The sequence below is a fragment of the Felis catus genome, chromosome B2 (genome assembly GCF_018350175.1).
Source record: "Felis catus isolate Fca126 chromosome B2, F.catus_Fca126_mat1.0, whole genome shotgun sequence".
In the NCBI taxonomy this organism is placed as follows: Eukaryota; Metazoa; Chordata; class Mammalia; order Carnivora; family Felidae; genus Felis; species Felis catus.
The window spans coordinates 121,414,667-121,427,506 of NC_058372.1; the positions used below are offsets into that span (position 1 = coordinate 121,414,667).

A 12,840-nucleotide genomic window follows, 5' to 3' on the forward strand; every position below is an offset into this window, starting at 1 on the left:
AAGGACAGGGAGGAAGTTAACAGGCAGACAAGCAGTGGGTAATTCCAGGCAGAGGCAATACCTGTTGAGGACCCCACCATCCTTCTGTCTCCACAAGAATCTTGACCAGAAGACACTCTCCTCTCTGCCCCCTCCTTCTCCCCTCTCCTGGTTCTGCAGCCTTTTAATGGGCTCAAGTCTCTCTACTATAATATTGTATCCTGTGACTATATGGAGGAAAATGGAAGCCTGATAAAGTGAAAATGTGTCTCTTCTCCAGCACGAGAACACTGCTCTGAGAATCACAAAATTAAACCCAGTTAATGGGGTACCGAATTGATATTACAAAGGCCACACGCCACCTCCTGCCCCTATATTGGAGGCATAATTTAATTGACTTGTTTGTTCTGTCTTACACTATTGTTTCTACCTATTTAAGTGGTTTCCAAGTAAGGAAAAAGCTGCGTCTGAGAGCTGAAAGCTGGCTTGGCCATCTTGGGTAGGCCATGGTGTTCTTCTATCAAACATTAACAATTCCTAAATCTCTGACATCAGACAAGGTCACTGTGATCCTGAAGTGAGATCCTATAACCGCTGAGAGAAAAGCACTGTGCAAACCGTAAAAACGACTCAACGTCTCCCTCCTGTGGCTAACTTGAGTGACTGCTGTTGCTTTACTTGCAGCCATTGCCCCTCCCTCAAAGGGTACCCAGTTGCAGAATTACCTCCACTTTCTGACAGCCACCAAGTCCAGAAGAAACCCTTGCTCACTCGAGCCCTCCTCAAAATTACCTAGGTGTGCCCAACTCTCTAACAAGCCCCTCTGTACCCCTTCTTACTAAGAAGCACCTAGTCTCCATGGTGGATGGCCTCTCTTGCTGCAGCCAGCATCGGTCATTTTGACTGGTCGTGTCCTGGTGGTCTTTGACTGATGACATCAACAAATGATGGGCACCAACGTATGCTTGATGCAGATTCTTCTACTATGACTTCCCGGAAGTTTTGAACTACATCTATGACCTGAGTATTGTATATCCTGCCTCCCCACTTCTCCACCCCCTCCCACAAGGACTCCTTACCTTCACCTCTGAACACCACCGCCTGGGTGGCTCAGTTGGTTGAGCGTCCAACTTCGGCTCGGGTCATGATCTCGCGGTCCGTGAGCTCAAGCCCCGCATTGGGCTCTGTGCTGACAGCTCAGAGCCTGGAGCCTGTTTCGGATTCTGTGTCTCCTTCTCTCTCTGACCCTCCCCCGTTCATGCTCTCTCTCTGTCTCAAAAATAAACGTTAAAAAAATTTTTTTTTTAAATGAATAATGAAATTAGTGGCCTACACCCCCTCTAAAAGCTTTACACATTTGGCACCTGTGTCCCTTTGTCTTCTAAAATGTGGTGCTCCACAAAAGACTGGGGTTAATTTTTCATTTCTTTGAAGATGACATTTTGGGGGGAGATTTGCTTTATTCCCAAGATTTGTTTTAATCTTAGAAAAGTCAACATTTTGACAGAAAAATGTGGTTGTGATCCCTTTGTGATGTTTTGCACAAAAATGGTGTGCTCTCATCACGTGCAATCTTGGGGTCTCCCTGTCCACCATTTTCAACTATCTGTGTTCTAGGAGTGGCTCTGAAGGAAAACTTACAGGTCATCAAATTTACAAATTTACAGCTCTGGTCCCACTGTTAAGATGCTCATCGGTGTGGCTCTTCTTACTGGAGGTAGGTGGGTTCTAAAGAATGGTTTTCACTGTTGGTGGGATTTTAAAATGTTGCTAGTTTGGAGGCCAAAAGCTGCCCTCTTGGGTGATTTTGCCAAAGCAAAACCTGCCTCCCTCTCCCCCCCCCCCTAATTTTTAATTTTGCAGGAGGGAGACTGTGATTTCCAAGTTGAATTACTTAGATTCAACAGAATCATAATGGCTCCCCTCCTCACCTAGTCCCTCTCCATTGTCCTTAAGGTACGTTCTTGCTAGATGCTTCCATATTAATTCTTCAGAGAACCCCCTGGGCTGGGGTGTCAGCCCTAGGAAGACCTGTGCTCCAGGGCTCTCTCCTGTGCCTAGAATATGGCAGGCTCATGTTGAGGAAGGAAGGAAGGAATGTTTTTCCATTCATGTATTTCTATGGGTATTTTAGAGGAAAACTGGAAAGTGATGACCCAGTAATTTTTATTGGGTCTTCTTATCTGGAAGGTTTGTGTGTATGTGTTTTAGCCATGTAATCCTGATGAATTCCTACAAATCAGGAATGTGCTGGGGACATTCAAATGACTGTATTTTTACATCTTTTTTTTTTTTTTTTTTTTTTTTAAGAGAGAGAAGCAAGAGTAGGGGAGAGGGGCAGAAGGAGAGACAGAGAGGATCCCAAGCAGGCTCCACACTCAGCACGGAGCCTGATGGGAGCTCGATCCCACAACCCCGGGATCACGACCTGAGTTGAAATCAAGAGTTGGAAGGTCAAGCAACTCAGCTACCCAGGTGCCCCTTTACATCATTTATTAAAAGCTACTAATACTTCTATTGAAAAATCTTGATTGCACTATAAAATAAAAAGATCTTGAGTAATGATCAAAACTACATTAAAAAATAGGGGTGCACACACATGCACTCTCTCAAAATAAATTTAAAAAATATGTGCTAGAGGCAGAAAAGAAATGTATCAAAATATTGGCAGCAGCAATATTTAGGCAATGGAACTATGGGTGAATTTTATTCTTCCCTCCACTTTTCTGTACTTTACAAATTTTATAAAGTGAAAGATTACATTTTAACAACGGTTAATTTTTCATCTGCATATCCATAGGAGGAAAAAAAAGCCTATGTCTAGAAATTGTTTTCTAAAATACCTCTCAAAATAGAAGGGCTCAAATACTGTCGTAAATAACGAACCTATGGAAAAAACACTAACAAGTCAAAATATGGATCTATCATGTTTTTAAGGCCGGTTATTCTACAAGCAATTGAGCGGTGGAGATTCACAAAGAGCTGAGATCAGAGAACAAAGAAGCCACTTGTGTGCAGAAACAGAGAAACCATAAATAGGAAGACAAACAGCACGGGAAGCAAAAGTGCCCCAAAATGGATGCACTGTTAGTAGTATGGATGGAAGTTTCAGGGGGAAGATTTCCACCAAAGCCAAGCTTGTGTATGCTTGCTGTTCGTCACTTAACCCCAACCTCCTACTGCCACCACACCTCTCCCACGCTGGGTGGGTCCCCTTAATGTCTCCACCCCCTTAAACAACAATCAATTGTACACATAATGCAAATAAGAAGACTGCACTTTATCACAATTTAAGAAGGGAGAAATAAACACTCATTTCTACTACTGCTGCTATTATTTTTTGATGCTAAACTCTTTTTTTTTTAATGTTTATTTCTGAGACAGAGAGAGACAGAGCACGAGTGGGGGAGGGGCAGAGAGAGAGAGGGAGACACAGAATCGGAAGCAGGCTCCAGGCTCTGAGCTGTCAGCACAGAGCCCGACGCGGGGCTCGAACTCCCAAGCTGTGACATCATGACCTGAGCCGAAGCCGGACGCTTAACCGACTGCACCACCCAGGCGCCCCGATGCTAAATTCTTAACAGTTAATTCTATCAAGGCCTTATACAACACTGAGTGGACGTCTCTTGTTCTGGCCGCACCCCTGCGCAGTCCCAATCCATTTCTCCTGCCTAAAATCACCCTGAGTTTCCATCCAACCCTCCCATGATTCTCAGCCATGTGCTGTGCGTGATATCCACTTCACACCCACCTACAAGGGTACCCCAAGCAAAGAAATTAAACTCAATTATAGTCAGTGGTGAGCTGTTTCTAGAACTTCTGGAAAACAAATGCTCTTTAAACCTGCCCTTGACCTTGATGAAGGCTCTGCGGATCCAGGTGTGGAATTGCAGGGGGTTCTGAACAGAGTCAGAGGGAAAAGCCAACACTGGAGAAGGCGAGTATAGATGAATGAGTCTTTGCTGACATTGAGCTGCTCCATCTAGATGGAGTCAATGTCTGGCTACTGCTAGTCTTTCTTTTTGGTTTACATCACTTTAAGTTAGGTTTTTGCCAGATCTATCTGTTAAATTCCTGATTACTATAATGCATAAATAAAACACTTTCTTAGCTTAGCAAGTTTACACTGGAGTGACAACTACTCAAACACTCTTCAGTAAAGAAATGTACTATATGGGTGTGTTCGCTCTGATCATTCACCCAGCAGCACATCTACACTCTGTACATTTTAGCACATGGATGTTATTCTTCCACAGAATAAAAGAAATGTTGTTGTACAAGGTAAGCCACCAATATACAAATCACACGATTTCCCAATAAAAAGGTTTATCATACAGTCCATCAGATCAGAGTCCCAGGCCCAGCTGAGGATGAATTCTACCCTAAAGCGACTTATACTCAGGAGGCAGCACAACAAATACCCGTTAACTAAATTTACCTTGGAGTTTGCTGTTGTAACTTTAAAGAAAAACATGACTTTACTCACAGGGGACTTACAGTCTATAAAGTATGCAAGATAAAGTCATCATGTATGTAATTGTAAAACAGAGAACAGGAGAAATAAATTGGTTAGAAATTTATGGTTAGAAATGGAGGAGTTGAAATTTAATCTGTTAGGTAAAAAAAAAAAAAAAAAAAAAAAAAAAGGGAATTCATGTGAGTCAGGAAACTTAGGTGAAAGAGATCCCATAAAATCCCCAAGTCATTTTTAGCAAGAGTGGTAGAGAACCTCATAAACAGACTCTAAGAAACAAAACACGATCTGCTGTTATGCTCAAACTAAGGCAATTTATTAGCTGGCTTTACACCTTAAATAATCTCTTGGTTACCTACAGGGACAGTTCCACTAATTCCAAACTAAGCTTTCAAAAGTTCATTGTTGGAGGAAGAACATTCTTATGCTCAACACAAAATACCTCTTTTATAACTTTCAGCAAATCTTTTCTTAGAGTTAATTAAAAAAAAAAATTGCTCAGGTCAAATATTAACTACCTCAACAACCAATTTAGTTTATTTTCCATCAAAATGTGCGCAGGAGAGTTGAAAATCAAAAGAGAACACTGTAAACATTTTGTGGTTTGGCTGGAAGTAGAGTTCATTTCATGATGACTGAACGTCTTCTAATACATGTTTCTGATAGTTTCCATAAACCTCAGCAAAGTAAATCCATTCACTAACATTCCAAAGGAAAGGTGTTTTCTTAAATGAAAGTGCAATATTAGCCTTTCTTTGCCATTTGGCAACTTGAAATTTTCGCAGGAGTGCTGATTAATACTTCTTTGTAGTTGATTATATCATTTTAAGTTTCTCTCTCATTTAAAAAAATATCAATTGCACATTGTTCCTTTAACTGAACAACTGGATTCTTTAAAACAGAGGTTAGCTATTTCACTGCATTTGGAAACATGGTAGAAATTCTGACCCATCATTCTTTTATCTGTAAAAGAAAAAAACAAAAAAAGGCGCTATAATTTATTCATTCACATATTAAGAACAATAACAAAAGGAAAATGACAGTGAAATAATCATTATATCAAGATGAAACTTTTCTTTTTTCCTGCAACTTTTCCCCTTCCCCAGTCATGCTATTTCTGAGATTTACTACAATCTCTCCATTATGTTCCACAAGATACTGTGTCTTATTTCTAGAATGCTCTTTTAGAAAGAATGCTTTGATGGATTACGTGTCACGTTGCTGACAGTGCATTAGATAACATTTACCGAATGCCAATTACGGTGCCAAGTGTTTTGTGTAGGCCTTCACTTCACGACACTGGGAGGTAGGTTCCTGTACCCCATTTTTACAGGTGAATAAACTGAAGGAGAAATGTGCTTGTGCTGCTAGGAGTCAGTGGGGTAGTAACAAACTTGGGCAGCTGGACTCCAAAGCCTTTTGCGGGATGCAAGTATAACTGGATTTGGATGCAACATAAAGCCCCATGTTCAAAGTAGACACTCCGTTCAATGAACTGAATAACTTTCATGCGGAAAACGATCAAATGAAGTAATGAAGTTCCCTTTAAAAAAATAATATTCCTAAGATTTACATTAATCATGATTGTGTGGAAGAACATTTAAATTACTGAAGTTTTCTGGTCCACTTCTGGCTATTTTCTCCAAAACTCAACTGCACCTTACATTATACAATAGGTCCCTTTCATTAACATTAATTGAACTTTCTGAATGGATCATTTCAAAGAACACTGAGAACCAGTTATTTAAAGAAAAAACAATAATGATGGCTCTTCTATTAAATGAAATCACTTCCCCCAAATTCATTGGACTCTTAAAGTCTGTATTCTCATAATTTGGATTGCATAGTTTCAAATCTATTTTTCAACAAATTTAATTAAAAAATTTTTTTTAACATTTATTTATTTGAGAGACAGTGAAGGAGTAGGAGGGGGGCAGAGATGGGGGGAGACAAAGAATCTGAAGCAGGCTCCAGGCTCTGAGGTGTTAGCAAAGACCCAACGCGGGGCTCAAACTCACAAACAGTGAGATCGTGACCTCAGCGAAAGTCAGATGCTTAATCCACTGAGCCACCCAGGTGCCCCGAATTTACTTTAATTTTTAATAAATGTTTATTTATTTTTGATACAGAGAGACAGAGAGAGAGCATGTGTAAGCAAGGGAAGGGCAGAGACAGAGGGGGAGAGAGAATCCCAAGCAGGCTCCGTGATGCCAGCGCAGAGTCCCACGTGGGGACTCGATCTTATGAACCCTGGGATCATGACGTGAGCCGAAATCAAGAATCGGACACTGAACCGACTGAGCCAACCCCAGGCGTCCCAAAAGTTACCTTAATTTTGAGGAATATCACTCATGGGGAAGACAGTTTGGAAGTCTCACTGTGAAAAGTTCTAAAACCACACATTTTCTTGCCATCATGTAAAAAGACTTTAACATAAATTTTAAAATCTTGTTCTAATACCATAACTGTGTTCCCCTTAAGCCATAAAGTCTCAGTGAGCATTCTCACAAAGCAGGTAAAGAAGAGACGCCATGACAGGTAACCACCCTCACGGTACCTCGGTGACCACGCCCGCGGCGATGGTGGAGCCGCCGTAGCGCAGCATGAACCTCCCCAGCTCCTTAAAGTCTTTGTACAGCTCCAGCGCCACCGGCCGTTGCGTCTGCAGCTCCACCAAGGCGTTCTGGCCTTTGGTCAACAATCTGTCAGAAAAGGGGGAGCGGGGACGACACGGATATCCCGCAGAGGTGAATAATGCAGTAACAAACCAAAAAATGTATATTTCACATTTGATCAACTTTCAAAAACTTAAAAAGAAAAAGAGTTTTTAAAGTGAAAATACATACCTTTGAATTTTTCTGGGTCAGTTGAAAGAAATGAGAGGAATAATTCTAGATTTAAGAAATATTAGCTACATTTTATATACGTGTGTGTGTGTGTGTGTGTGTGTGTGTGTGTGTGTGTGTATTTTTTACCAATCTTCCAAATACAGCTCTTGAAGGACCCTATAACCTAAAATGTTCAAGGACCCTCCACCAAAGCCTTCCCTTCATTCCCTCATGCAACTGAGAGGTTCAATATCTAATAAAGAAAGTAAAGAATTTTCATTTTAAAAGAGGAACATAATATAAAATTCTAATTGGGGGGACGAAGTGTTAGGAAGTTATGTATAAAGAGGACAAAATCTCCTAGTGCCAACAGACTATTCGAAACCTCTCTCTTTCCTTCCCTCCTCTCTCTTTTCTCACACAGGAATAGTAATTCTTTAACAAGCGTTCAAAATAAAATCACCTAAGATTTTTCCATCGTATGATGTCTGTAGGAAACGAACAGGGTGGGGCAGGAGCCTTCATATAAGCAGTTCCATACAAATATAAACAAAACTCCTCATGCAATGGACCCTCCCAAACTTACAGGAAGAATAGATCCCAAAAGCGGACATTTTGAAAACGTTCTCTAATTTAATTTTGATAACATTCTCTAATTTAATTTTGATGTGTTCTAGAAAGAAAACAGCAATTATAAACTCTCCTTCTGGAAGATTAGTTCAGAGACAGAATAAGCCAAAAAAGTTTTTAAAAAAGTATTCCAAAATTTCCAAAAATTGGCTTTGGACAATTTCAGTCCAAAGTCCCATTCCTTAGAAAGGAGAGTATCTAATGTATTCATAATTTGTACTTAATGTTGTTTCTAGAAAGCTTGATTCCATCCATATGAAGCAATCAAGTCTGTAATTTGCCAGCAGTGGAAAGGAAGGAAAGACCAAATGGTGCTGGTATAAAGTAAGAGAAAGGCTACAAATTAGGTGCCAGGGAAATTAATATAAGAATATACTAGAACCCAGAATCACTGAGCAGGGAGCAGAAGCAGGGAGGGGAAAATTCAGAATTAGATATGATGAGTCAATTTTAGATTGAGAATTCTCCCAATCACTTGTGTGGGTCAAACAACCTGGATCCTGCCAAAAATACTATAATTTATGTGAACCAGCTGACTAGGTTAAATTCCTGGCTCTGCCCCCTTGCTAGCTCTGTGAACTTGAACATGTTATATAACTTCTCTAAACCTCAGCTTCCTTATCTGAAAAATGGGGGAAATAGTACGTGCTTCGTAAGGTTGCTGAGAATATAAACCATGTGAAAGCAGTCCCGAGAGAGCCTAGGAAATAGCGGTCCTTCAGAAATGTTCGCATTATTTACACTTCTCAGGACATTATGGCATTACGGACTTTAAAGACTCTGATTAAACCTGAATAAGTATCAGTGACTACACATACTGTGGTGAGCACTGAATAATGCACAGAACTGTCAAATCACTATGCTGTACACCTGAAACTAACATAACATTGCATGTCAACCATATTTCAATACATTTTTAAAATCCATCTTTTTTTATTTTATTTATTTATTTTTTTTAATTTTTTTTTCAACGTTTATTTATTTTTGGGACAGAGAGAGACAGAGCATGAACGGGGGAGAGGCACAGAGAGAGGGAGACACAGAATCGGAAACAGGCTCCAGGCTCTGAGCCATCAGCCCAGAGCCCGACGCGGGGCTCGAACTCACGGACCGTGAGATCGTGACCTGGCTGAAGTTGGACGCTTAACCGACTGCGCCACCCAGGCGCCCCAAAATCCATCTTAAAAAAAAATAAAAAGAACTATTAAGGAACTATCTTCGAAAGAGAGATTAAGTAACTCTTTCTTCCTAACTAATGGAGAAACGGGCATGGGTATAGAGCAGAGTGAAGACTCACTTCCACTTGCACCCTACCTATTAGCCCACTAACCACCTCTGGGCCTCTTACCCAGGTGCAAATGAGGAGGAACACCCAAAGACTGAAAAAAAGGGGATTTTGGGTGGGATTCCCCATAGGGTTGAAACGAGGAAAACCCCAAAGCTCAAGCAGCCAAGCCAAACTGTGGTTAGTTAGCCTTTAGTTGAATTAGGGTAAAAAACTTAAGGTTCTCAGGAAGCACTTCCTTTGAAAAATCCCAACCTTGTCCCGGCCAAAGGGAACTGTCCCCATTGAGGCCTGGATATTAATGATAATCAAGAGGGAAACAACATGGTGGTGATCACCTCAGCTTAAAGCTCCACGTGGATTCTGAACAGAAAGAAAAATTCTGGGTGGGAAAAAACTAGAAGCTACAGGGTATGCAATACACTTTTTGCCTGGAGTATTCTGAAAGTATGGAACGCTTCTCATTAAGGAGGTGATAAGAAAGTTAAGAGCAACACTCAGGTGTAATCTGGAACTGGCGGCTAGGCATAATTGAAATTCATTCTTTAAAATGTAGAACTGACTTTTTGAGTGCCTTTATTTTTACATCATCAGTACCCAGGGCTTGACACATATATGCAAATTTACATTAACATCTTTATTCACAATCCACACCCCACTGCCACCATCCATAACAGAAATTATATCTAGCGGCACTCACACCTAGACGGAAGCTTAAATATATGGTCTGTGTTTATTTTAATCTAGTCTGTGCAAAGAAAGATTTCTAGAACAAGTAAAATTAGATTTAGATTTCATTTACCACAAAGAGAAATACTATCACAATGAATTAATCAGTAAAAAATTTGCTAAATTTTAATTTTTTTTAAATGTTTATTTATTTTTGAGAGAGACAGAGACACAGCTTGAGCAGGGGAGGGGCCGAGACAGAGGGAGACACAGAATCCGAAGGAGGCTCCAGGCTCTGAGCTGTCAGCACAGAGCTCAAGGCAGGGCTTGAACCCACGGACAGTGAGATCATGACCTGAGCCAAAGCCGGATGCCCAACCGCCCGAGCTACCCAGGCACCCCTTTGCTAAATTTTAAAATACTCACTTTGGCTTCTTCTTTGTGACTTCACCCGTGCTTTTGTTTAAGACACTAATCAATCGTTTAATAACGGCAGGCTCACTGACAGTCTGGTAGTGTAACAGCACCTGAAACAAAAAATGGTCCTGTCAAAACACTCTTTACTGTGCACCCGTGGCTGTTTATCCTGGTGTCACATTCCATCATATGAATGCACTCGGCACTCCTGCCGGAAGCTTTTGGGGTCTCCAGCTGCTTCCTAAGTCCTACCATTCCGATCAGGGTGTTCCTTCACTTACTAAGGGAAAAAGGTTCACAGGAGCTAGTTCGAGTCTCTCTTCCACTAACTTAACGAACCTTAGTAGATCACACAACCTTCCTTACAGGGTAGTAATGAGAACTGAACAAGATCAGAGACAGTGCCTGGTATAGATGTTCAGCAGATGTAAACTGTTCCATCACAAAAATGAGGGAAGGGGGATCATGTGATATTCAGCAGTAGTTAATGTATTCATTGTTGGATAATGAGAATAAAATATTATACAGGACTTTATTAGATAGTCTTTGAACTCAGGCCTGACTCTACACGTTCCAAGTGTGTGATCTGGGGCAAGTCCTTTTACAGCCCTTTATCCCCAACACCTCCAGCCTCAGGTTCCAAAAATCAGATAATGTTATTTTGAAGTGGTGAATATTCAGTTAATTGATGATCTTAAATTTTAGCTATTGTTCGTGTTTTATATGTAAGGAAGTTTAATATCAAAAAGGTTAAGCAACTTAATGTGGCCATGGTGATATGTTTCAGAGGTGAATTTTAATTTTTTTTTTAATGTATGTTTATTTTTGAGAGAGACACAGACAGAATGCGAGTGGGTTAGGGGCAGAGACAGAGGGAGACACAGAATCCAAAGCAGGCTCCAGGCTCCGAGCTGTCAGCACAGAGCCCGACACGGGGCTCGAACTCACGAGCTGTGAGATCATGACCTGAGCCGAAGTTGGACGCTCAACCGACTGGGCCACCCAGGCGCCCCTCAGAGGTGAATTTTATATGCTGGGATCAACTAGAGTAAGAGTTACACTGGCTATCCTCATTCAAATAACAAGCACTAAATGTGCAATATGTCTATAGTTGGGTATAGGGGAAGACCAAATACTCAGCAAGTGGCAAAGCTGGGAAAGTTTAAGTGGTCTGACCATTTTATGCTGTTTGCTTGAAAAAACACTGACACTTCTACTATGGAACTTCTTGGCTGGGACGGCACATTCAGAAAAGAGAAATACAAGGGGGACTTGTGGATGCACAATCCTGGACTCTGTAACTTTCTAAAAACCCAAGTCTTTCAACCAGCACTTTGTTTATTCTGTCTACTTCTCTCCCCAGGACAATGCTGCCCTCAGTCCAGGACAATCCTCTCTCATCTGAATTAAAGTGCAGGCTCCTTCCTGGTCTCTCTGCCACCACTCTTATCCCTCCCTTAGCCAGTCTTCTTAAATCTACCAGACTGATCTTCTAAAAGATAAATTTAACGATACACCTTTGCTTTTTAAAACCATGGAAACTTTGGGGCGCCTGGGTGGCGCAGTCGGTTAAGCGTCCGACTTCAGCCAGGTCACGATCTCGCAGTCCGTGAGTTCGAGCCCCACGTCAGGCTCTGGGCTGATGGCTCGGAGCCTGGAGCCTGTTTCCGATTCTGTGTCTCCCTCTCTCTCTGCCCCTCCCCCGTTCATGCTCTGTCTCTCTCTGTCCCAAAAATAAATAAACGTGGAAAAAATAAATAAATAAATAAATAAATAAATAAATAAATAAATAAATAAAACCATGGAAACTTTAACTCCACTACTAGGCACAAGGCCCTTCTCAACGTGACCCTCACTTCTCCAGCCTCATCTCTCTCCATCGCCTCTTCCATTCTCTGTTCCAGGCATACAGAGCTTCCACTCCCTACATGTACCACGCCCTTTGTAAGCTTTAGGCTTTTGCACACATGATGCCTCTGGCTAGAACACAGCTTCCACCTGTGCAGCCTCACTGGGCTAACTCCTACTCATGCTACTCCAACCCTCTTAGAGTGAAGCGTCCCCTCCGGCAAGAAGCCTGACCTCTAGTCTGAGCTAGACACCTTCCTCTGGGTCCCCTAATCTCACGACATAACCTCTCACTTTTATTGTAGCTGCTGTTTTAAGTGTCTGTCATCCCATGTAAATATAAACTCTGTGAGGGGCGCCTGGGTGGCGCAGTCGGTTAAGCGTCCGACTTCAGCCAGGTCACGATCTCACGGTCCGTGAGTTCGAGCCCCGCGTCAGGCTCTGGGCTGATGGCTCAGAGCCTGGAGCCTGTTTCCGATTCTGTGTCTCCCTCTCTCTCTGCCCCTCCCCCGTTCATGCTCTGTCTCTCTCTGTCCCAAAAATAAATAAACGTTGAAAAAAAAAAATTTTTAACTCTGTGAGACAAGGAACTATGTATACCAGTACCAGACATTTAACCAGCACTCAGTAAGTATTTATGAAATAAATGTAAGAATGAAGGAATAAGAACACCTACAACACATGGAAGAAGAAATCAGTCATGTGGTTTT

The 12,840-nt window shown here is 41.6% G+C and overlaps 1 protein-coding gene across 3 annotated transcripts in view; it reads right to left on the reverse strand.

Moving 5' to 3' along the window:
• Positions 1–4,747: 4,747 nt before the first annotated feature.
• HBS1L (HBS1 like translational GTPase) overlaps positions 4,748–12,840 on the reverse strand; it is an 84,760-nt gene continuing 76,667 nt past the window's right edge. For all 3 annotated transcript variants that reach the window (XM_006932040.4, XM_006932041.4, XM_045058087.1), the window contains 3 exons: positions 10,292–10,392; positions 7,011–7,155; positions 4,748–5,416 (listed from right to left, as the gene is read on the reverse strand). In XM_006932040.4, coding sequence (XP_006932102.1) covers positions 5,405–5,416; positions 7,011–7,155; positions 10,292–10,392 — 258 coding nt within the window. In that variant the 3' untranslated portion in view covers positions 4,748–5,404. The remainder of the gene's footprint in view (positions 5,417–7,010; positions 7,156–10,291; positions 10,393–12,840) is intronic.